The following is a 26,300-nucleotide window of genomic DNA, read 5'->3' as shown; positions in this document are numbered from 1 at the left end:
AAATGTGAGATATTATTGTACAACTGTATGATTATGGGAATTACCCAGCAAAGAGGGAAAAAACTGACAAGGAGGTAAAAGAGGGCAATTACAAAAACAATATCTTTAAGTCAGGGAGAAGGGCTGGCATCAAGCAGACAAAATGGGGGCTGGCATTAGATAACAACCTGCATAGTCTAGAGTCTGCAACAGAAGAGAAGAATACCTGAGGCCAGAGGCAGTGGAGTGGTAAAAAGGGAGGTGGGAGTGATGGAACTTCTATTTTCTCAGTGAAATAAGAAGCAACAACAGAGAATCAATTATAGACTACAAATAATTACAATTTTAATCACTGCATATGGCAATCAATAAAGTTAAAAAAATTGAGCACACAAAAATATTTCAAGTAATAAAGTTATGAATAAATCCCTACAAAGCTTATTCTAGATAAGCTAAATATTAGAGCTAAAAATTATAAATTATCAGTAATTTCATATTATAAATCATAACTTTAATGTTACATATTAAAAGTCATATATTTTGTGTTATATACTTTATCTGATTTTTTTTTAAAAAAAGAGCAAAAGGACTCCCCCATAGAATATCCTAAAGGTTAAGATAACTAAATCAATATTCCATTATATTTGCCACAATTTATAAAACAGGAAACAGGTAACAAATGAATCATAAATTCAGTATAAAACCTATACTTGGAATTTGATTTATACGTATATCAGAAAAGAAGGCATAGGGATTGACTGAAGTATTAGACTATAAGCTTTTTCTGACCATAAAATTGGTTTTCAGCAACTTGCTTTACTAAATGTGGAAAATACACTGGAGAAATTTTCTATGAGGAAAAAAGTGATTTAATAGTTTTTCCTCTAAATTGAATACTATAAATAAAATACTATGGGGTAAAAGTAGCACAAATCCAAATCTAACATTTATTATATATCTCAAGACATTCAAAAATTACTTCTCAGGTCAATGTTATGAAATATGAAAGATGACTTTAGGCTTACTATTAGACAATAATATAAGTAATTAGGAATCTTAATGCACAAATTCCAGAAGTATGCTCCTCAATAAAATCTGAATTCTCCAATATAATATTTTTGGGATTTGCTTCAGTTTGTATGTATCTCTTGTCTTATTTTAAGAAACACCCCAACTTTTTAATGTCTTCCTTCTTTTTTGCTCACTCTTAAAATAAGACTGAAAAGTGTTAAGGTGGGAAAAAAGATTGCCATTAACTATTAGAAATTTAAAATACAATTTGCTCTCAATGAAATTGTCAATAAAATTACCAGTAATAAAAGTCCATTAATGCTCTTAATATTTACCAGGAGAGCCATAACTTACTCAGAATTATGGAGAAATGGAGAAGATATATGAATTTCAGGAAGAAAGTGCATAGAAATTTCATAAAATTTTGTCTACATACAAAAAGCATTTAAGACCCACAGCCATAAATGATAAATATTATGACAGAATTCCAGTACAGTAGGCATACAAATAGTGTCAGAAGAATAAGGATTATTTTTCCCTCATGATGGCACCCAAGGCATAGGATGTAAAAGACAGGGGAAAGGTTACCCAAATTACAATCTGCTTATAAGAAGCATATAAAGAAAACTTGTCCTCCAGGTTTTCAAAAAGATTTAGGCAAATATATTACGAACATAGACAAAATTATTTTAATTTACTGTACAAATTAAGGATGTTAGAATCCCCAGCACTATCATAACTATCACTGTAGAAACAGACAGTCCCTTGCAGGAAAAATGTAGCATAGGTGAAGGGTTTATCACTGGCCCCATGATTCCTCAAACTAATACAGAAAATAGGCACATATTTGGATTCTAAATTAATATTTTCTTAAGTTATTTTAGTATCCAGCCAAGCCAAAAGTCACCTTTATTAATTTTTTCCAAGATTCCCTTGTATAATTGCACAATATAGCCCTGTGGTTGGGATACTGATCTTTAAGATCAGTATGTCCAAGGTTGACTTTGCCACTTATTGCCTATGAATTGCTGACACTCACTGAGGAGATTTCCTCATCTCCCTATCCCCTTTCCTCATCCATAAAATAGAAATGCAGCTGTGGCTACCTGCTACAGTTGTTGAGAGAAGTAAATGAAATAATGCATGATAGTATACTATATCAATAAAAATGATACAAAGTAAATTTCTGAGTGACAAGCCTAAGGTTTCAGCTTCTTAATATTTTTAAATCCCTCATATTTAATAAACATATTATTTGTTTTATTTTTATTTCTATGCTTATTTATTTATTTTTTGAGACAGAGTTTCGCTCTTGTTACTGAGGCTAGAGTGCAATGGCATGGTCTCAGCTCACCGCAACCTCCGCCTCCTGGGTTCAGGCAATTCTCCTGCCTCAGCCTCCTGAGTAGCTGGGATTACAGGCACGCGCCACCATACCCAGCTAATTTTTTGTGTTTTTAGTGGAGGCTGGGTTTCACCATGTTGACCAGGATGGTCTCGATCTCTTGACCTCGTGATCCACCCGTTTTGGCCTCCCAAAGTGCTGGGATTACAGGCGTGAGCCACCGCACCCAGCCAGTTTTATTTTTAAAACTTAAATAGTCACCTACAAGACTGCTTTCTTAATATCATAGTACATAAATCTGTGCAATGTATTTGCAGCGGTCAAATTTATCATAATGTAACATAGCAAAAATTATCTTTTGTGGAAGATTCAACATGGTGCTGTAGGAGCAGCTCAGGATTGCAGCTCCCAGTGAAAGCACAGATGGTGAGCAGACACCGCATTTCCAGACAGAACTTTATTGCCCACAGACCAGGAGATTCTTAGGCGGAGGAGACCCACAGGTCACCAGCACAGCTCTCCGTATAAAATACACTGGTCTGGTTGCCCTGTTAAACTGGCAGTTGGAGATCCAGAAAGGCAGATTAGCACATTCATCTGATTAAACGGGACTGAAACATAAAGCCAGGCCAGGAGATTCCCGGGCAGTGACATTGTTTCAGCCAGCACAGTGGGTCACCACACGAGAAATCACACAGATCCCAGCACCATTTCAGCAGGCTACTGGAACACCTGGGAGAGAGTCAACCATTCAACTTTAAAAAAAACAGGGCTCTGAGGCAGGTAGCCAGGTGATCAGGCTTGCCGGGTCCCATGCCCACAAAAACAAACAAACAAAAAAACAGCAATTGGAAATGCTCAGGGTTGAGAGTTTCATGGCAAGCACAGCTAAACCTGAGACAGGCAGCTCTGTGGGAAAGGGGCTTCTGCCATTACAGAGGCACTCCACACTTATGGAAGTAGTCTGCCTTTTCTGACGCAGCCTGCCATTGCCGAGGCAACCCACCGTTGCTGAGACAACCCGCCATTTTATATGGCCCACCAACAGAGACAATCCACCATTACAGAGGTGGGCCACCACTGCCAAGGCAGTTCTAACCACACCCATATAAACAGGACTGCAGGGAAATACACATGGCAGCACTGCAGAGCCCACGGCAGCAGGGCAGACCCCAAAACAGCTCAGCAAAGCCTCTGCAGGCAGACAGTGATTAGGCTGCCTCCTTGCTAGGCAGGACAGCCCTGGAAAAAAAAAATAAAAGGCAACAGCGCAACGGATATTCATAAATAAAGCCTGAACTCCCTGGGACAGAGCACCTAGGAAAAAAAAAGGAAGTTTATGAGTTCTGCTGCAGCAGAAATAAACATACCTGCCTAGCAGCTCTGAATGAACAATGGAGCTCACAGCACAGTACTGGAGCTCCTATAAAGAAGAGACTGTCTCCTCAAGCAGCGCCCTGACCCCCATATATCCAAAGAGTCACCTCACAAATAACTGATCAGACTGACATTTGGTGGGCATCATTCTGGGACAAAGATAGCAGAAGAAAAAACTGGTAGCAAACCTTACTGTTCTGTAGCTGCTGCAGGAGATCCCCAGGCAAGCAGGGCCTGGAGTGGACCTCAGCAGTCCTAAAGCAGAGGGGCCAGACTGCTAGAAGAAAAACTAAGAAACAGAAATAACTTTATCATCAACAATCTCAGAGACCCAATCAGAAAATCAACAACTACAGAGACGACAGGAGGATAAATCCACAAAGATGAGAAGAAACCAGTGCAAAAAAAAGGAAAACACCTGAAACCAGAACACCTCGCCTCTTACAAGGGATCACAACTCCTCACCAGCAAGGAAACAAAGCTGGACGGAGAATGAGTGTGATGAAATGACAGAATTAGACTTCAGAAGGTGGGTAATGAGAAACTTCCGTGAGCTAAAAGAACATGTTCTAAATCAATGCGAAGAAACTAAGAACCTTGAAAAAAGATGAGGAAATGATAAAAAGAATGGACAACTTAAAGAGGAAAAACAGTGAATTGATGGAGCTGAAAAACACAACATGAGAACTTCGCAAAGCATGCACAAGTTTCAACAGCCAAATTGACCAAGCAGAAGAAGGGATATCAGAGGTCGAAGATCAACTCAATATGAGAAGCCAAGATTAGAGAAAAAAGTGCAAAAAGGAATGAACAAAGTCTCCAAGAAATGTGGGACTATGGGAAGAGACCTAATCTACGTATGATAGGTGTACTTGAATGTGATGAAGAGAATGAATCCAAGCTGGAAAATACTCTTCAGGATATTATCCAGGATAACGTGCCCAACCTAGCAGGGCAGGCCAATATACAAGTCCAAGAAATACAGAGAACACCACAAAGGTATTCCACAAGAAGAGCAACCCCAAGGCCATAATCGTCAGATTCACCAGGGTTGAAATGCAGGAGAAAATGCTAAGGGCAGCAAGAGAGAAAGGTCGGGTTACCCACAAAGGGAAGCCCATCAGACTCACAGCAGATCTCTCGGCAGAAACACTACAAGCCAGAAGAGAGTGGGGGCCAATATTCAACATCCTTAAAGAAAAGAGCTTTCAACCCAGAATTTCATATCCAGCCAAACTGAGCTTCCTAAGTTAAGGAAAAATAAAATCCTTTGCAAACAAGCAAGTACTCAGAGATTTTCTCACCACCAGGCCTGCTTTACAAGAGCTCCTCAAAGAGGCACTACACATAGAAAGAACCACCAGTACCAGCCACTCCAAAAACATACCAAATGCTAAAGAGCATCAACAAGATGAAGAATCTGCATCAACTAATGGGGAAAACAGCCAGCTAGCATCAAAATGGCAGGATCAAATTCATACATAACAATATTAACCCTAAATGTAAATGGGCTAAATGCCCCAATCTAAAGACACGCACTAGCAAATTGGATAAAAGGCCAAAACCCATGGGTGTGCTGTATCCAGGAAACCCATCTCACAAGCAAGGATACACAAAGGCTCAAAATAAAGGGATGGAGGAAGATTTGCCAAGCAAATGGAGAGCGAAAAAAAGCAGGAGTTGCAATTTTCATTTCTGATAAAATAGACTTTAAAGCAGCAAATATCAAAAGAGACAAAGAAGGACATTATATAATAGTAAAAGGATTGATACAACAAGAAGAGCTAACGATTCCAAATATATATGGACCCAATACAGGAGCACCCAGATACATAAGGCAAGTTCTTAATGACTTTCAAAGGGACTTAGACTCCCACACAATAATAGTGGGAGACTTTAACACTCCACTGTCAATATTAGACAGATCAACCAGACAGAAAATTAACAAGGATATCCAGGACATGAACTCAGACCTGGAACAAGCAAACCTAATAGATATTTACAGAACTCTCAACCCCAAATCCACAGAATATACATTCTTCTCAGCACCACATCACACCTACTCTAAAACTGACCACATAATTGGAAGTAAATCACTCCCCACCGAAGGCAAAAGAACTGAAGTCATAACAAACAGTATCTCAGACCACAGCGCAATCAAGTTAGAACTGAGAATTCAGAAACTAACTCAGAACCGCACAGCTTCATAAAAACTGAACAACTGGCTCTTGAATGTTGACTGGATAAACAATGAAATGAAGGCAGAAATAAAGAAGTTCTTTGAAATCAATGAGAATGAAGACACAACATACCAGAATCTCTGGGACACATTTAAAGCAGTTTCTAGAGGAAAATATATAGCAATAAGTGCCCACATGAGAAGAGTGGAGAGATCCAAAATTGACACCCTATTGTCAAAATTGAAAGAGCTAGAGGAACAAGATCAAAAAAACTCAAAATCTAGCAGAAGTCAAGAAATAACTAAGATGAGAGCAGAACTGAAGGAGATATAGAAACGAAAAACCCTTCAAAAAATCAATAAATCCAGGAGCTGGTTTTCCAAAAGATTAACAAAATAGACACACCACTAGCCAGATTAATTAAAGAAAAAAGAATAACCAAATAGATGCAATAAAAGATGATAAAGGGGAAATCACCACAGATCCCATAGAAATTCAAACCATCATCAGAGAATATAACAAACAACTCTATGCACATAAACTAGTAAACCTGGAGGAAATGGATAAATTCCTGGACACTTGCATCCTCCAAAGCCTAAACCAGGAAGAATTCAAAACCATGAATAGACCAATAACAAGATCTGAAGTTGAGGCAGCAATTAAGAGCCTACCAGACAAAAAAAAGCCCAGTTTCCAGATGGGTTCACAGCCGAATTCTACCAGACACACAAAGAGTAGCTGGTACCATTCCTCCTGAAACTATTCCAAATAATCCAAAAAGAGGGAATCCTTCCCAAATCATTTTATGAGACCAACAACATCCAGATACCAAAACCCGGCAGAGACTCAACAAGAAAAGAAAACTTCAGGCCAATATCTATGATGAACATAGATGCAAAAATCTTCAATAAAATACGGGCAAGCCAATTGCAACAGCACATCAAAAAGCTTATCCACCATGATCAAGTAGGATTCATCCTGGGGATGCAAGGCTTGTTCAACATACGCAAGTCTATAAACGTAATTCACCACATAAACAGAAACAAAAACAAAAACCACATGATTATCTCAATTGACGCAGAGAAGGCCTTTGACAAAATTCAACAGCCCTTTATGCTAAAAACCCTCAATAAACTCGGTATTGATGGAACGTATCTCAAAATAATAAAAGCTGTTTATGACAAACCAACAGCCAATATCATACTGAACGGGCAAAAACTGGAAGCATTCCCTTTGAAATCTGGCACTAGACAAGGATGCCGTCTCTCACCACTCCTAATCAATATAGTACTGGTAGTTCTAGCCAGAGCAATCAGGCAAGAAAAAGAAATAAAGGGTATTCAAATAGATAAGGAGGAAGCCAAATTGTCTCTATTTGCAGACAACATAATAGTATATCTAGAAGACCCCACTGTCTCAGCCCAAAAACTCCTGAAATTGATAAGCAACTTCAACAAAGTCTCAGGATACAAAATCAATGTGCAAAAATCACAAGCATTCCTCTACACCAATAACAGACTTAAAGAGAGCCAAATCAAGACCAAATTGCCATTCACAATAGACACAAATAGAATAAAATACCTAGGAATACAACTAACAAGGAACATAAAGGACCTCTTCAAGGAGAACTACAAACCACGGCTCAACAAAATAAGAGAGGACACAAACAGATGGAGAAACATTCCATGTTCATGGTTAGGAAGAATCAATATCATGAAAATGGCCATACTGCCAAAGTAATTTACGGATTCAACACTATCCCCATCAAGCTACCAAAGACCTTCTTCACAGAACTAAAAAAAACCACCTTAAACTTCATATGGAACCAAAAGAGAGGACAAATAGCCAAGTCAATTCTAAATAAAAAGAACACAGCAGGAGGCATCACACTACCGAACTTCGAACTATACTACAAAGCTACAGTAATCAAAACAGCATGGTACTGGTACCAAAACAGAGATATAGACCAATGGAACAGAACAGAAGCATTGGAGGCAACACAACATATCCACAACCATACAATCTTGAATAAACCTGACAAAAACAAGCAATGGGGAAAGGATTCCCTGTTTAATAAATGGTGTTGAGAAAACTGGCTAGCCATTTGCAGAAAGCAGAAACTGGACCCCTTCCTGACACCTGACGCTAATATTAACTCCAGCTGGATTAAAGACTTAAACATAAGACCTAACACCATAAAACCCTAGAAGAAAATCTAGGCAAAACCATTCAGGACATAGAAGTAGGAAGGACTTCATGACCAAAACACCAAAAGCATTGGCAACAAAAGCCAAAATAGACAAATGGGACCTAATCAAACTCCACAGCTTCTGCAAGGCAAAAAAAGAACCATCATTAGAGTGAATCGGCAACCAACAAAACGGGAAAAAGTTTTTGTAGTTTACCCATCTGACAAAGGGCTGATATCCAGAATTTACAAAGAGCTAAAACAGATTTACAAGAAAAAACAAACAAGCCCATTCAAAAATGGCCAAAGGATATGAACAGACACTTTACAAAAGAAGACATACATGAGACCAACAGACATATGAAAAAATGCTCATCATCACTGGTCATTAAAGAAATGCAAATCAAAACTACATTGAGATATCATCTCATGCCATTTAGAATGGCGATCATTAAAAAAATCTGGAAACAGCAGATGCTGGAGAGGATATTGAGACATAGGAACACTTTTACACTGCTGGTGGGAGTGTAAATTAGTTGAACCATTGTGGAAGACAGTGTGGCGATTCCTCAAGGACCTAGAAATAGAAATTCCATTTGACCCAGCAATCCCATTACTGGGTATTTATCCAAAGGACTATAAATCGTTCTACTATAAGGACACATGCACACGAATGTTCATTGCAGCACTGTTTACAATAGCAAAGACCTGGAACCAACCCAAATGCCCATCAATGATAGACTGGACTGGGAAAATGTGGCACATATACACCATGGAATATTATCCAGCAATCAAAACCGATGAGTCCTTGTCCTTTGTAGGTACGTGGATGAACCTGGAGAACATCATTCTCAGCAAACTGACACAAAAACATAAAATGAAATACCACATGTTTTCACTCATAGGCGGGTGATGAACAATGAGAACACATGGACACAGGGAGGGAAGCACTACACACTGGGGTCTATTGGGAAGAATAGGGGAGGGACAGCGGGTGGGGGGGAGTTGGGGAGAGATAGCATGGGTAGAAATGCCAGATATGGGTGAAGGGGAGGAAGGCAGCAAATCACACTGCCACGTGTGTACCTATGCAACTATCTTGCATGTTCTTCACATGTACCCCAAAACCTAAAATGCAATTAAAAATATATATCTTTTGCTAACTTTTATGTTATATAGAAGAGTCACTATATTCCTGTGTTTAACTTAATAATGATTGGGGAAACAATATTCTTCTGGCACATATAACTAGAAGCCAAGTCCTCATTAGTTGAAGAAACAGCAATAAGATTAAATGACAAAAGAACAAGTTATTTGTGTAATGTTCATTGGGCGTCATTAATGTATACCCAACACCACGTATACTTCCTGCACATTCTGGGCAACATAAGGGCTATATCAAGTGTAATTTTAATTCTAGGTTCTGGTTATAAAAACAACCATCCCCAGAAAGTTGTAACTGCACTGCTCACATTTAAGTGATTAAATGTTATGCCAAATTTTACTGTGTAAAAGCTGCAATATTTCTTTCTTGCAAATTAACAAAATATACCCTTAATTTACAATTTCTTCCATTATTACAATAAAGTTAAACTAGTAATTAAATGTTATAAAGAATTGCGCTATTACTCTTGATGGCATTTTCATTACCACCTTACCTTTAGTGAAATTGTGGGAATAGGCTAAACTGGAGAGAACCAAATGTTAAATAGGAAGTAAAAAGGTGAAGAAAGAAAAAAAAATTGACCTCTGTTTTCAAAACATTGGCTGGAAAGGGAAAAAGGGTTTTAAAGAAAAAGTGGTAGTAAGAGGCAAAAAAGAGTATGAATGTATCTTTAGGGTGAGTAGTTCTGACAATATTAATAGACAGGAGAAAAATCCAACGTGGGAAGACAGATGGATATAACGTATGCTAAGGTAAAAGTACCAGAATTCGAATACCATATTTTCTCCATTTGAATTTCTTCTTTGATTTTTCCCCCTGAGAAATTACTATTGCCCAAAGACAATTCTAAAACAGACATAAAGATAGCACTGAAGTATTGACTAAACCTGCAATGGAAACTTTTTAGTGATTCATAGAACAAATTCCTACTATATTCTGGCAACTCTTTTGTGTAAAGGGTCAGAAAATAACTATTTTAGAATTTGCAAAACTATCTTTATATGGCATATCATCCCTGTTGTGACTGATTAACTTTGCTTTTATAGAGTGAAAGCAGCCATAGACAATACCTAAAGAAAGGTCACATCTGTGGTGCAGTAAGATTTTATTTAAAAAAACAGGAGGCAGGCCACATTTGGCCCAAGGGTCTTAGTTTTCTAATCCTGTATTTAAAGGATCTATTGCATTTTCTGCTTAAGGAGAGTAAGAACCTAAGTCAAATTTTACCGCCCAGTGTTTTGCTAATTTTAGCAAATTAACAAAGGAAAATTCATGTTTGGTCATGTTTTGAAAGATTAAGTGAATTCATAGCAATTATATATTCTAAGTGTTTTTTTTCCTGTGGTAAAAATGATAAAAATAATGTATTTAATAATGCTATAATTTTACTATGTAGAATAGGTCAAGTTCCCTAATTGAAATAAAAAATGTTATGTATGAAATAAGGTATTCGATACAAAGTAATCTCATTGCAAACTGGCAGCTAGGGATAAGAATAAAATTACTTGAACCACCATATACTAAACTCATAAACAGATACTTCATACAAACTTTATCGTATGACTAGTATGCTTAGTTTGAAAGGATTTTAAATCCTAATACTAATCTTAGTTTTCTTAAATTTCATTTTATCAGTTGAGATTGCTAAATCTATAAGGAAAATATAAAATAATTACCAAATTGTTAAGAGTATACTTGGATCCAGATTCCTCTAAGAAAATCATTTTATACTTTGGACTGGTCTAATATGTAAGCATCACATGGCCTAACCACATTGTTGGAAGACAGAAAGTTAAGTGAATCATATTAATCCTAGCACTGTAAATTAGTCATCTACCTACTTTCACAAAAAATATATTTTCTAGTACATTTGTAATTATTATATTTCTTAGGAATACTTTTATTAAAAAAATTTAAATCATTCACACAATTTCCAAATTTAAAAAAAGCACTATTATTTTTCTACCACTGAACTTACTGTTTTTCTTAGACTACATTAATGAAAAATAATTATCCTCATAAAATTTATTAACATTAGATGTGAAGTTTAAAATAAAGAAACTGATTGCTCTTATGTGCATGTTCTCAGAAGATGAGAACCCAAAAAAGCAAAAACTAAATAAAAAATTATACCATAGCTGGATAGTAAAAATTGCAAATTATCCATATATTATAAATGTATTTAAAATTAAGATTTAGTCCTAATTATAAACATCTTTAGATATCATATTAATCCCCCTTTCTAGAATATGAAAAAGCTATTAAAGTTCAAATATATTTTCATACCTAATCATTTAACAAATTTATTTAAACAACATCAGGAAACTGAAAATATGCCTGCTGACATTATTATTGTAACAAAGGAATAAAGGTACACCTGCTGATTTATATAACTAATTATTAAAATTTTCAATTGTAACAAGAAAATCTTGTGAATATACAAGTGGTATTCAAAATACAATTACACTTACTTCTAAATGAATATTTATAGAAAAATAATCAGCTATGTGAGTAGAAAAAGGCAAGCGATTACACTATAAACAAAACAAGCAAGTAAAGCAGTACTGTTAGTATAATGTCTACATATAGGAAATAATACTCTCAATAATTATTCAAAAATATTAGCAAACATTTTGATATCTTTGTGTTTTGTAACTCCAGGAGATATTCAATTGTCTTGATTTTTTGAAAATTACTTAAATTCAAATATTTGGGAAAGATATTTAATAAAAATTTCTTTGCAATTGCTATTCTAACTGTGTGTGTGTGTGTGTGTGTGTGTGTGTGTGTGTGTGTGTGGTGGTTTCAGGGCTGGAGATGGAAATGTTTCTAGTCATTTTCATAAGCTGAGTCATTTCAAAGTCTCCTAAGACAGTTAAAAGCATACATGTTAAATGTTAGAATTTCTAGAGAACTATTTATCCACATAATTGTTTACCATTCAGACTGAAAGCAATCAAGAGTTCTGGTCATTCCCATTTTCATCAGGAAATTGCAGAGAAAGTCTTCTATTACTTCAGGTACTGCATGCTTTGAAGGAAGAACTGTTTTCCGTTCCTGAAATTTAAATGTGCATTTATTTATTTTGGAAACATCAAAGCATTAATGAATGTATAGATAAGCCTTTGACTCATTCCTTCATATCTTCATTTTTTTTTCCAACATTTGTTGACTATTAAATACCAGGATCCATTAATATTTTTATTACTGGGGATAAAGCAGACGAAAGCAAACAAATCTCTGGATGAAGACAGAATATGAATAACTAAATAAAAATACATACAGTACAACAATTTGAACTAAATGCCTTGTTGGTACTAAGTGCCTGGGGTGGGGGAAAGTAGAGAATTAAAGATAGAACCAAGTGTAGGACAAGTATTTATGCGAACCTGGGTTGCTACATATTTAGGATGGTAAAGATGTCATTGATAAAAATGTTGTCTTGAGTATAAATCTAGACAAAGAGGTAGAGTGTCTTATGTTCCAGATTCTAGCTGCATCAGCAAGTGCAAAGGCCCTGAAACAAGAGTGTGATTGGATTGTCTAAAGGATAATAAGAAGGTAGGTTTGCCCTTTCAATAGCACAGAGAACATTAACCAAAAAAAAGGAAAAAGAATGCATGGACCTTTTAATGCTTTTAATTATGAATTAAAAAGAAATAGAATAATTTTAGTACCCTGATTTTTAGAAACACTATGGAACAAATATTTAGTGACAAAAGGAGCTTATACTGCTATTCCATATGGAAATAAATAAGTCTATCAACTGGATCACAGGTCAACTAACAGTTCTTATAAATAAAGTTTGCTAGAGCACAGCATGCCCATTTGTTTACATATTACGTATGGATGCTTTTACACTACGTGAGACAGTTGACTAGTTGTCACAAAGTCCTTACAGCCCTCAAAACCTAAGGCACAAATTGAGTAATCCCTAATCCAAAAATCCAAAATCTGAAATGCTCTAGTAGCCAAAAATTTTGAAGCACCAACATGACAACACAGGTAAAAAATTCCACATGTAAGTACTTAACACAAACTTTGTTTCATATACAAAATTATTTAAAATATTGTATAAAATAATGTTCAGGCTATGTGTACGAGGTATATATGAAACATAAATAAATTTCATGTTTATAACTGGGTCCCAGCCCCAAGATATCTTAGTGTATATGTGAAACTAAATAATCCAAATCTAAAGCTTTTGGAACTTTATACTTGTTAAAGTTTGAGAGGAATGGGAATATGTGGCCTGAGCCATGTAGCATGCGGCTATAAATTCTGCTTCTTCTATTATAGATTAAATATCTCCTTCATTATTACCCTATAAATGATTAGGAAAGATGGAATACCACCAGAGATAAGACTCCTTTAGAACAATGCCCTTCCTTGCAGAATGTTAAAGCAATCTTCCTTGGAATGTACCAAGCTGTAAATCAATCAAATCATTACAAACTATGTAATGGCCTTGTATGGAAAATGCTGTAACCCTGTTAACTTCTGTTTCTGCCTAAGTAAGTGAAAACTTAACTTTCCCACTTTGGAATGCTCACTCATTCTTTTGGAGACTGTGTTTCCCAGGTGGGTATCCTCACTTGAATAACATTAAATAATATTTTCCAAATGTCATTATCATTAATATGCATTTGCAATATTCCAACATCTGAAAAAAAAATCCAAAATCTGAAACATTCTAGTCACAAGCATTTTGGATAAAAGAAACTAAAATTGTATATACTAATTTGACAGAACATCTTAGCAGGTCTAAAGCTAGAAAAATGAAGATATTTCAGCAAGTAATAAATGAAATTGGAATAGTCATAAAAACTACCATATCATGCAAGTCAGTGTACAAAATAAATAAAATAATGGGTAGTTTCTCAAAAATAGCAAGTAATAGGGAATACTAGTTCTATTTTATGGAATGAAATGTAGCTCAGTAAAAATAAAATTAAAAAAATAAAAGAATCACTGTCTCTTGAGTGCTTTCATTTTCTTTGCATTGGCGAGAAGTCACTAATTTGTTTGATGACATTCGAATAAGCAGATTTATTCTCACCTACAGAAATTCAGCAGCAAATTTTCCTTTCACCTTCTCTTTCCCAAGCTGGTAATGGTTATATAACAAGTTACACAGAATGCACAGAATGTTTACATAGAAATCCAGAGGAAAGAGCATTTTTGCCGTCTCAAACAATTCTTTCCAAAAGAGCTATACATAATTCAACACTGATGTTTATTAGTAATAGCTGCTAAGACATTCACAATAGTGGTAAGTTGTGGCAAATTTTGACAAACTTTGAAAATACAGTCAGAGAAAGAAAAAGGGTAAGACACAATGAAACATGTGATGAGATCTAAAAAAATAGACTCAAAAAGGAAAATCTAAGAGTTACTGGCCTTAAAGAGGAGCTAGAGGCAGGGAGGGAGTAAGAGAGAGAGAGGTAAACAGAGGCAAACAGGAGGTAGAGAAAGACATAGGTGTAGAAAATGTATTTAAAGGGATAACAGCAGAGAATATACCAAACCTAGCAAAAGATACCAGTATTCAAGTGCAAGAATATTATAGAACACCAAGCACATTTAACCCAAAGAAGACTACCTCAAAGCACTTAATAATCAAATTCCAAAAAGTCACAAATAAAGAAAGGATTCTAAAAGCAGCAAGAGAAAAGAAACAACATATATATCTCCAATACATCTGGCAGCAGACTTTTCAGTGGAAACCTTACAGGCTAGGAGACAATGTTATGGCATGTTTAAAGTTATAAAGGGAAAAACTTGTATACTAAAATAGTCTAACCAGTGAAATTATCCTTCAAACCTCAAATATCCATGAAAGAAAAATAAAGATTCTCCCAGACAAACAAAAGCTAAGGGGTTCCATCAACACCAGATTTGTCCTACAAGAAACACTAAAGGGAGTTCTTCAGTCTGCAAGAAAAGAATGTTAATGAGCAAGAAGAAAGCATCTGAAGGTAAAAAAACTCACTGGCAATAGTAAGTACACAAACATAGAACATTGTAACACAGTAATGGTGGTATATAGACTACTCATACTTTGATAGAAAGACTAAAAAAGATGAACTGATCAAAAATAGTAAGTACAACAACTTCAAAATATATACAGTGCAATAAGATATAAATTGAAACAATAAAACGTTTAAAGGTAGGAGTAAGTTAAAGTAGAGAGTTTTCAGTAGTTTTCTCTTTGCTTTTTTTATTTGTTTATGCAATCAATGTTAAGTTGTCATCAGCTTAAAATAATGAGTTATCAAATAGTATTTGCAAGCCTCATGGGAATCTCAAATCAAAAAACATACAACAGATACACAAAACATAAAAAGCAAGAAATTGAATCATACCACCAATCACCCTCACTAGATGGAAGACAGGAATTAAGAAGAAAGAGAAGACCACAAAACAACCAGAAAACAAATAACAACATGGCAGGTGCTTTCACCTTAGTTATCAATAATAACACTGAATATAAATGAACTAAAACCACCTCCTATAAAGAGATATAGAGTGACTGAATGAATGAGAAATTAGACTCAATGATCTGTTTCCTACAAGAAACACACTGTACCTCTAAAAACATATATTAACTGAAAATAAAGAAATGGAAAACATATTCTATGCAAATTAAAACCAAAAAAGAGCAGGAGTAGCTATACTTATATTAGATAAAAGAGATTTCAGACAAAAACTATAAAAAGAGACAAGAATATCATTATATAATGATAAAGGGGTCAATTCAGCAAGAAATTAAGAAAGTTGTACCCAACAGTGAAGCATCCAGATATATAAAGCAAATACTGTTAGAGCTAAAGATAAAGATAGACCTCAATACAATAATATCTGGAAACTTAAGACCCCACTTTTGGCCCTGGACATATCATAAAGATGGAAAATCATCAGATTCATCACACTTAATATCTGTACTATAGACCAAATGAACCGAATAGCTATATCACAGAACATTTCTTCCAGTGGCTGCAGAATGCACATTCTTCTACTTACAACATGTATCACTCTCAGGAATAGACTATCTCTATCATTGAGATATATATGGCCTGGCATATTGGGCCGAAAAACAAATCTTAGAAAATAAAAAAGAAAACCCTGAAATTATGCCAATTATTTATTTAGACTACAATAAATAAACTTAAAAACCAGTAACAGAAGGAGTTTTGGAAACTATACAAATGCATGGAAATTAAACAATATGCTGATGAATAAGAACAGCAAAGAAGAAATTGAAAAATGTCTTGAAACAAATGATGATGAAAACACAACATACTAAAACCTATGAAATATAGTGAAAGGAGTACTAACAGGGAATTTTTTAGGTATAAGTTCCTGCATCAATAATAAAGAGAAATTTTAAATAAATTACCTAATGATTCATTTTAAAGAACTAGCAAAGCAAGAGCAAACCAAACCTAATAAGTAGAAGAAAAATAATAAACATCAGAGCAGAAATAAATGAAATTAAAATGAACAAAATGATACAAAAGATCAATAAAACAAACACCTGGTTTTTCAAAAAGATAAACAAAATTGACAAAACATTAGCCAGAAAAAAATTTTTTTGAAGAGTAGACTCAAATAAATATAATTAAGAGGAAAAAGGGGACATCACAATCAATACCAAAGAAATTTAAAAGGATCATTAGAGGCTACAATGAGCAACTACATGGTAGTAAATAGGAAAGCCTAGCAGAAATGGATAAATTCCTGGACACACACAACCTACCAAGACTGTAACATGAAGAAATCCAAAAGCCAAACAGACCAATAACAAGTAATGAGCTTGAGGCCATCATAAAAGGCTCCCAGCAAAGCAAAGCCCAGGACACAATGGCTTCACTGCTGAAATGTACCAAACATTTAAAAGAGAAATAATTCCAATTCTACTCAAACTATTCTAAAAAAAATGGAAGAAAAAGGAATACTTCAAAATTCATTCTATGAGGCCAGTATTATCCTGATATCAAGGCCAGACAAAGACATATGAAAACAAGAAAACTACAGGCCAATATTCCTGATGAACATAGATGCAAAAATCTTCAACCCCATGTTAGCCAATTTAATTCAACAAAACATTTAAAAGGTCATTCATCATGACCAAGTGGGATTCATCCTTGGAAAGCAAGGATGGTTCAACTTATGCAAATCTATCAGTGCGAGACATCATAGCAAAAGACTAAAGATCAAAAATCATATTATCCTTTCCATTGATGCTACAAAAAGCATTCGATAAAATTCAACATCCCTTCATGATAGAAATCCTCAAAAAATATGGGCATAGAAGAAACATACCTCAATGCAATAAAAGCCATATATGACAGACCCATACATACTATCTTACTGAATGGGGAAAACCTGAAAGCCGTTCCTCCAAGATCTGAAACATAACAAGGATGCCCATTATCACCACTATTATTCAACATGTTCTTGGAAGTCCTAGGTAGAGCAATTTGACAGGAGAAGGAAATCTGACAGGAGAAGCAATCTGACAGGAGAAGGAGAAAGGGCATCCAAATCAGAAAGGAAGAAGTCAAATTATCCTTGTTTGCAGATACTATAATCTTGTACTTGAAAAAACCTAAAGTATTCACCAAAAAACAATTAGGAATAATAAATTCAGTAAAGCTACTGAATATGAAATCAACATACAAAAATCAGTAGTATTGCTATATGCCAACAGCTAACAATGTGATAAACTAATCAAGAAAGCATTCATATTTACAAATAGCTACAAATAAAATACCTAGGTATTAACCAATGAAGTGAGATATCCCCACAATGAGAGCTATAAAATACCAATGAGAGAAATGAAAAAAACAAACAACAAAATGAAAAGATATTTCATGTTCATCAATTAGAAGGATCATTATTACTAAAATGTCAATACTATCCAAAGCAATTTATAAATCTAATGGACTATCCATCAAAATACCAATGAGACTGTTCATGAAAACAGAAAAATAATCCTAAAATTTATGTCGAACCAAAAAAGACTCACATTAGCCAAAGCTATCCTGAACAAAAAAAAAAAACAGATGAATCCCATTACGAGACTTCAAATAACACTACAAAGCTACAGTAAACAAAACAGTATGGTACTGTTATAAAAACAGATATATAGACCAACAGTACAGAATACAGAACACAGAAACAAATCCATACATGTACAGTAAACTCATTTTTGACAAATGTGTCAAGAACATACATCAGGGGGAAAGACAGTGTCTTCAATAAATGGTGCTGGAAAAACTGGATGTCCATATCCAGAAGAATCAAACTAGACCACTATCCCTTGCCATATACAAAATCAAATCAAAATGAACTAAAGACTTAAATGTAAACCTTCAAACCAAGGACCTTCTAAGAGAAAACTTCCAAAAGAAACTCTCCAGGTCATTGGTCTGCAGAAAAATTTCTTGACTAATACTGCACAAACACTAGGCATCCAAAACAACAGACATATGGGGTCACATCAAGTTAAAAAGTTTTGCACAGCAAAGGACACAATCAACAATGTGAAGTGACTACCCATAGAATGGGAGATATATGTGCAAACTATCAATCCAACAAGGGATTAATAATCAGAATATATAAGGAGCTCAAACAACTGTAAAGAAAAAAAAAAACCCTAATTTTAAAACTGGCAAAAGATCAGAATAGACATTTCTCAAAAGAAGACATACAAATGGCAAACAGTTATATGAAAAGGTTCAACATCATTGATCATTAGTGAAATGTCAATCAAAACTACAATGAGCTATCATCTCACCCTAATTAAAATGGCTTTTATCTAAAAGATAGCCAATAATGAATGCTGGCAAGGATGGGGAAAAAAAATAATCCTTGCACGCTGTTAGTGGAAATGTAAATTAGTACAACCACTATAGAGAACTTGGACATTCCTCAAACAAAATAAAAATAGAGCTATTTAATATGATTCAGCAATATTACTGCCAGGAATATACTCAAAAAAAAGGAAATAAGCATATCAAAAAATCTGTGCACTTTTGTGTTTATCTCAGCACTATTCACAATAGCCAAGATTTGGAGGCAACCTAAGTACCCATCAACAGGGAAGTGCAGAAAGGAAATGTGGTATGTATATGTAATGGAGTAGCATTCAGACATCAAAAAGAATGAGATCCTGTCATTTCCAACATGGATGGGCCTGGATATCATTATGTAAGTGAAATAAGTCAGGCACAGAAAGACAAGCTTCACACATTCTCACCTATTTGTGGAAGCTAGAAAGTAAAACAATTGAACTGATGGAGACAGAGAGTAGAACAATAGTTACCAGAGAGGCTGGGGAGGTGAGAGGGAACAGTTAATAGGTACAAAAATATAGTTAGAATCAATAAGATCTAGTATGTGACAGCACAACCGAGTGACTATATTCAAGAATAATTTATAGTATATTTTTAAATTAATAAGAGAGTATAATTGGATTGTTTGGAACATAAAGATAATTGCTTGAGGTGATAGAACTCCATGTACCCTGATGTAATTATTGTACATTGTATGCCTGTATCAAAATATCACATGTGCCCTATAAAATATATATACCTACTATGTACCCTCAAAAATTAAAAATTTTAAAAAATGGACTACTGTAAGATTATTAAAAAGGTATTATATAAGAAGTGCAGGATGCTATATCAAATGTCATGAGAGATACCAAAGTAGCAGAGTACAAGATGCCTGCTTTCAAGTCTTTGCAGTGTGCTGGTTTCTAGCACAGGAGATTATATGTCATTGTAAGGTGAGGGCAAAATATAGTTGGATGTGAACATTTACTATACAATAATAAATGCTACCTTGGCTTTTTTGGTCAATAAATTTAAAAATGATATTTTAGGTCAATAAATTATATATTTGGTCAATAAATTTGAAAATGATAATTTATTGATATTTCAATAAATTTGAAAATGATATTTCCCAGTTCCTTCCCAGTTGGAAGGAACTGGGAAAACAGGAAAAGGAAGACAGAGAGACTGCAGGACGGTGTATCTATTCTCATATCTGAAGATACTTATGGGCTGCTTACAGGATGTTTATTGTATGTACGGTTGCAACACACCTGGCAGGCTCCTGCCCCTTCAAATAAATGTTTACATTCTATGTCTTCCTGAATATGTATCATGTACACACCTTGAAGCACTGACACAGAAAAGAAACACAACTACCTTAAACTGCCATGGTTCTTATTTATACTGTAAATGAAAATGTATAAGCTTGTTAATATACTTATACCTCAATTTATAGTTTTTCTGCATTTATACATAACACACACACAGACACCCCTTCCAAGCTCTAATGTGATCATGAGTATCTCTTTTATCTTCACGTATGATATTTATTCAACATATAACTGGTGAACATCTCCCATGTACCAGGTACCATGAAAGGTCTGAGAATTAAATATGAAAAGGACACAGTTCTATCTTAAGGAATTGAAAGGCTCATTTAAAAAAACAAAACATTACAATACAGAAGTTTTTTGTTATAAATTTAGATTACGAAACTCTACTCATGTATCCACAGATATCATACATGCAACCATTATGTACACTTATGAAATGTAAGTTGCACTTTTATCTCTATTATACATTATATACAACTTTCATTATGGCTTTTAACTAAATTATGAGGTGAAAGAAAGAAAAAGAAAGAAAAGAAAAATTTATTTATCCTAGACTACATTTTGGTATATTAACACAATAGCAAGATAACTTTTTTATATGAATTCTTAATAAATATAATTGAAAATTTCTGAGAATAGAATTCTATAAAATGTCTCAAACTTTATGTTCCCACAACACTTCTATATTATTAAAAATTACTGAGGACTCCAGACAGCACTTATTTCTCTGAATTATACCTATCAAGAGTTATATGTTAGATACTTCATTTTTAAATATTCATTTGTTTACTTTAAAATAATTATAATAAAACTTCTGCACAGTTAACATAGATGGGATTTTTTTTAATAAACACTGACTACATTTTCCAAAACAGAAAAAGAACTAGCTAGAAGAGTGTCACTGCTACACATTCTTACAAATCTTTTTAATGTCTAGAGGAACAGCGAGATCCTCATATTTGTTTCTGCATTCGACTTGTGATATCTTGTCTTGGTTGAGCTGTATGAAGAGAATCCTCCAGCAGGTGTTTAGTTGGAAAATTAAAGACAACATAAACTCCCTAAAAGGGGTCTTGAAGACCCCCGAAAGACCTCCACAATACTTTGAGAACTGTTGATACATATGCTAAAGAACATTGTCACTTGGGTGACATCCTTTAGTCTTCTCCAAAAATACTTAAATATTCCAAAGAAATTCCATAAATTCTGCTTACATTCTCAGAGAATGAGAAGGAAGAGGAAAAGGAGAAAGAAGAGGAGGAGAAGGGGTAGTAGTAGGAGGAAAAGCATCAGAGAATTGAACAATTATATGACTTGGGCATCTTGTTACTGTCATCTTTAAATATCAAAATTCCATATTTATAAAACTTAGAAGTAATTATGGAATTATAGCAATATAAGACCTTTGAGATTGTACCTTGAAAATTAACAGAATAAAATACCAATAACCAAAGAGGCTAAAGAATTATCCCAAAAAATGGCAAAAATACACTTATAAAAAGGCTCAGAGTTTAGAAGGAGAGACCCAGCTTAAATGTAAGCAGATCTTTCTTTTCACATATTTACATACAAATATCCCTAAGTAATACACACACACACACACACACACACACACAACCTGAAAACATCATATATATTGTTCTATCTTTACTTGTATTTATACTTGGAAAAGACTTCAGTCTGATAGTATAACCAAACTACACAATTATTACAGATTAGTAACACTTCCTATCGTTTCAATTTTTTCAAGAATAACTTTAAATATAATGAAAATATATTTTATTCAGAATTCAGATCATTGAACCTCCTAAGAAAACTGATAGTGTATCAAATACAGTTTAAAATTTACAACACAAACCATGCAATCAACTCTCAAATATTTTATCTATACTACCCATGTTTAAAGGAAATCATAAGAACTTATTTAAATGTCAACTATTCAATAAGTCATTGTTAAAATTGTAAGAAATAAGACAATTTATATTATTTCTACTTAACTTTCCAGATAGTATCACAACCCTTTACTTGCAATCTTTAATGAAAATTTTAAGCACTCTATGCATAGAGATTACTGCATTCCTTGGCATAGAAGATAATATATCATGTTTATGAATACATATAGGATCAAGAACAAAAAATTAATTTAACAAGCAGTAAGTATTCCCTAAAAGAGAAACATAGCACAATTCAAATTATTGATGATTAAAATGTTTTAGAAATAAAAATCAAATTAAAAAATACAACTAATATGCTTAGGATAAAATGAATCCATATTTAATTTTAACTGTTTAAGGACAATTTCTGTGAATTTTCAGCATAATACTGTTCCTACAAAGAATATTTTTAATGAGGTAAAAAGAATCTAAATGAGTCAATCAGCTATAGACATGCCAGAAATCTAGAATGCTAACTCATGTTAACATGAGGTTATGATAAAGAAAAGATTCCAATAAATTGATAAAAGAAGAATTACTAATATTTGGCTCAGCAGATATAACAGTTACAACAATGTATTTCTTCCTCAACTGTCCTCTGATTTATCTTTGCATTTACAAACACTTTCGAGCATGATAGAAGAAAGAAGCAATTACAGTTTTGTTCATAATTTTTTAATTTAGTGATTACTCACTTATTTAACTGCTATTTATTTAGTGCCAGCTATGTGCCAAGCACTATAGTAGCCACATGTACTTTACCAAATACTAATACAAATGAGTGGTACATAAAGAGTTTGTCAAAATCCTTAATGATGTAAAGCAAGAGGACGATGAGAAGTGAATAAACCTATCAGTTGCGTGTTACTGAAATTAATATTGATACATTTTAAAACTAGTAGTCCTACAAATTATTGCATTGAGATATTGAACAGACTAATAAGTCTATGCAATAGACTTCACATTGTGTCTACTATGTCCATGGGATGCTTTAGAGGACGTTATTTACTATGAGCTGCAGCCCTCAATTTACAACAGAATGCAATTAATTCTGGCTTGATGAAATCTTCTTCTAGAGCTTTTATTCCAATTTTGAGTGGACATTTTGAAAAGGAGTTACTGAACTTCTATATTGAAGAAGTCTACAGAATATAGAAAGAATGACATGGTATAATATGCAGTCTCATATACAATGCCACACTGAGGAAAGAAAATCTGCAACCAAAAAAAAGTTTCACAAATTCTTTCACATTTCTCAGTAGTAAAGGGGTTAATCATTGAAAGAAAGCATCATTCTTATGTTGGTATGAAATAAAACATTTTTTAAAATATTGTTGCTATAATTATTAAATGATTCATAATTTTTAAGTGTTTTCAATTTTATAGGAATGCCATCAGTTTTATATATTTTTAGTTCCTTGTATTATAATCAAAAAGCATCCTCCACCACATTCCTTAACATAATTATTTCACAAGCCTCACAAGAAAAAGTCATAATATATTAAGCATTCCCTGTAAGAGTAATACTTTCATTCTGAAAAACACGAAATGCTTACAAAACAGACTGTAAAACTTGTATATAAAAATTATAAACATGGATGTTGAAAATTCTTGGTCTACCCTCCAGTGAGATTAATCAGACAGAGTTCTGAGAGAAGGCGTCACCTGATACAAAGTCATGCAAGAGTGACGATGATGTGGAGAATGACAATCCAAAAAAGAGTAAATATGACTGCTTACCTTAAAGTGAAAGCTTGATGACAAATACACAGAAATGAAAAGGACATAGCAGGTGACTGGGCTGTGCTGATAAGTATTTACATTTAAATGACTTTCCAAATGTCATCTAAAAAGCACTACTGCTAAACTATGGACTACACTAGTGTTCAATTCTTACCAAAATTTCAGTATCTGTAGCCTGTTCTTGGGCCATCTGAATTGCTTTTGCCAGATCTTCTTCACCTTCTGGTATGCTAAAATTGTCATCTTGTATCTAGATCAGAGAGAAAGAGAAGGATAGAAGAGTGAGCAGAAATATAAAATATTTCACTTCAGAAATAATTTTTCTTCACAAAGCAAAGGATCAAAGAAACACTTTATGTGAAACACCATGTCATTCTGAACATCTATGAAAAATGAATAACAAACTGCTTTCTTCTGACTTCCTTGTAAATGTCAATAAATGTCACTTCTAATAAATTCAAGATTAGTTTGTGGGCAACTGCTTTTATCTATAATAGCAAATGTAATCTAACAACGCTGCTGAAAAAATAATAAGGCTATCTAAATATCACCATTCTCTCCCCATCCCAGGTATTCTCCACCATCACTTTTTCATAACTACTAGCAACTTAAAATATCTACTAGCAACTGAAAATTTATTAAAAAATAAAACTCACTGAGCATTAAAATCTTGAAAGGACATGATGGATTGTAATTATGTTATTAATGACAGTTAAGACTTAACGCATGCTTCTTGTGTGCTGATCACTGGTTTAAGCCCTTTATATTTATTAACTTATTCAGAAACTTCATATGGTACATATTATCTCCATTTTACCAGTAATAAAAAGTCTGTCTCTAATGTCTGTCCCATCTCTTATTCACCCAGGCTTGCCAGGCTTATTTCCACACAGTTTCATTCACAGCCTTTGTCATCTACCAGTGACTTTATCCTCCAAGTGTCCAAAGCAATGAGAGGTCTCATGGGAACAATGAATTAAAGGAAAGCTTTGAGATAGGAACCACATTAGACAGAAGTACAGTTAAGCTGGAAGGATGCATAAGGCCTGAGTTCCAACTGGGTAGTGGGAATCTAGGAATCCTTGCCAAGAGTGGACTGAATGACAGGAAATGCCTTCTGAACAGACACGACAGTTTATGGTAGTAACCTATAAGGCAGACAATAAGGAGCTAAACCTAAATGACAATTAACAGGAAAACCAAAAGAATCATATGTATTATCCAATTTAAATGTTTAAATAGAATTTTCACATCTCATTCTTAATCAACTAAATTCAGTTGAAAAACTCTCTCTTAAGAAAAAAGAAACGGTTCTTACCTGTTTCAGAACATAAACGTTTCATGAGAATGACTGCAATAAGTTTACAGAATAAATACCTAAATTAACATATTACCTCTTCATATTCATAGTCATCTTCAGGTGTTTCAGTTATGGTGACCTCTGAATATCTTGTCAAGTATTCATCTTAAAAAATATAGAATAAAATTATCATACAAAAAGTTGATTTGACCTTCAAATATGGTATTGGATTCAACTATCTCCCCAGGAAGTTGGAAAATATATATAATTTTAAAAAATGTATCTTCCCCATACAGCCTATAAATCTAGATATTTTAAAATAAAATATTTTGTTATTTTTCACAACTCAAATCCACAAAAAACTACATTTCTATCTGTCTGTTTGACTACTTACCATCTATCTAATGATTTCCAACTTGATTCTATAAAGGCTCATGAAAATATACATAGTATCATAAGATAGCATGAATTAGAAAAAGATAAAAAATGGTAAATTTTTCTTAAATTCATCTTAAACCACAGAATTTTTCAGAGCTCCTGAGTTAACTCTTCACAGTGCATGAATAAAGTGTGACGTTATTTGGTTTAAAGTGTTGTGAATTAACAAAACAAATGCACACCAATATTTAAGTATAAGTAAAAAACACATATCAATGTTTATATCAATGAAATTTAGTTAAATTTTACTTTTTCATATATCTCTATTTTTAAATTATCTTTATAGGAAAGATAACTTAATTTGTAAGCAAATATAAAGTATATAGCCATCATAATTCAAAATCTCATAAATAGGGAAGAAATTAAATATCATTGGAAATGATTCTAACATAAAATAATTCTAAGAGAATTGCTTTAAGACTTTCAAAAATTCTAAGTTACTCTAATTACATGAGAACTTCAAG

The 26,300-nt window shown here is 33.9% G+C and overlaps 1 protein-coding gene across 6 annotated transcripts in view; it reads right to left on the bottom strand.

Moving 5' to 3' along the window:
* The window catches only part of SPAG16 (sperm associated antigen 16), a 1,454,415-nt gene that overhangs the window by 1,134,998 nt on the left and 293,117 nt on the right, over window positions 1–26,300 (bottom strand). For 2 of the 6 annotated variants that reach the window (XM_035305611.3, XM_002749732.6), the window contains exons 2-4: window positions 25,493–25,539; window positions 24,253–24,348; window positions 12,184–12,302 (exon numbers count right to left, since the gene is read on the bottom strand). The exons of 1 other annotated variant lie outside the window; for it this stretch is intronic. In XM_035305611.3, coding sequence (XP_035161502.3) covers window positions 12,184–12,302; window positions 24,253–24,348; window positions 25,493–25,539 — 262 coding nt within the window. Of the gene's footprint in view, window positions 1–12,183; window positions 12,303–24,252; window positions 24,349–25,492; window positions 25,564–26,300 lie in introns of all 6 variants that reach the window. 3 more of the 6 variants (XM_078328427.1, XM_078328430.1, XM_078328428.1) reach the window with 2 other exon arrangements.

Source organism: Callithrix jacchus, chromosome 6 (assembly GCF_049354715.1).
Source record: "Callithrix jacchus isolate 240 chromosome 6, calJac240_pri, whole genome shotgun sequence".
NCBI classification, from domain to species: Eukaryota; Metazoa; Chordata; class Mammalia; order Primates; family Cebidae; genus Callithrix; species Callithrix jacchus.
The sequence above is the reverse complement of the archived record's forward strand: the minus strand, read 5'-3'. Positions and strand labels throughout refer to the sequence as shown.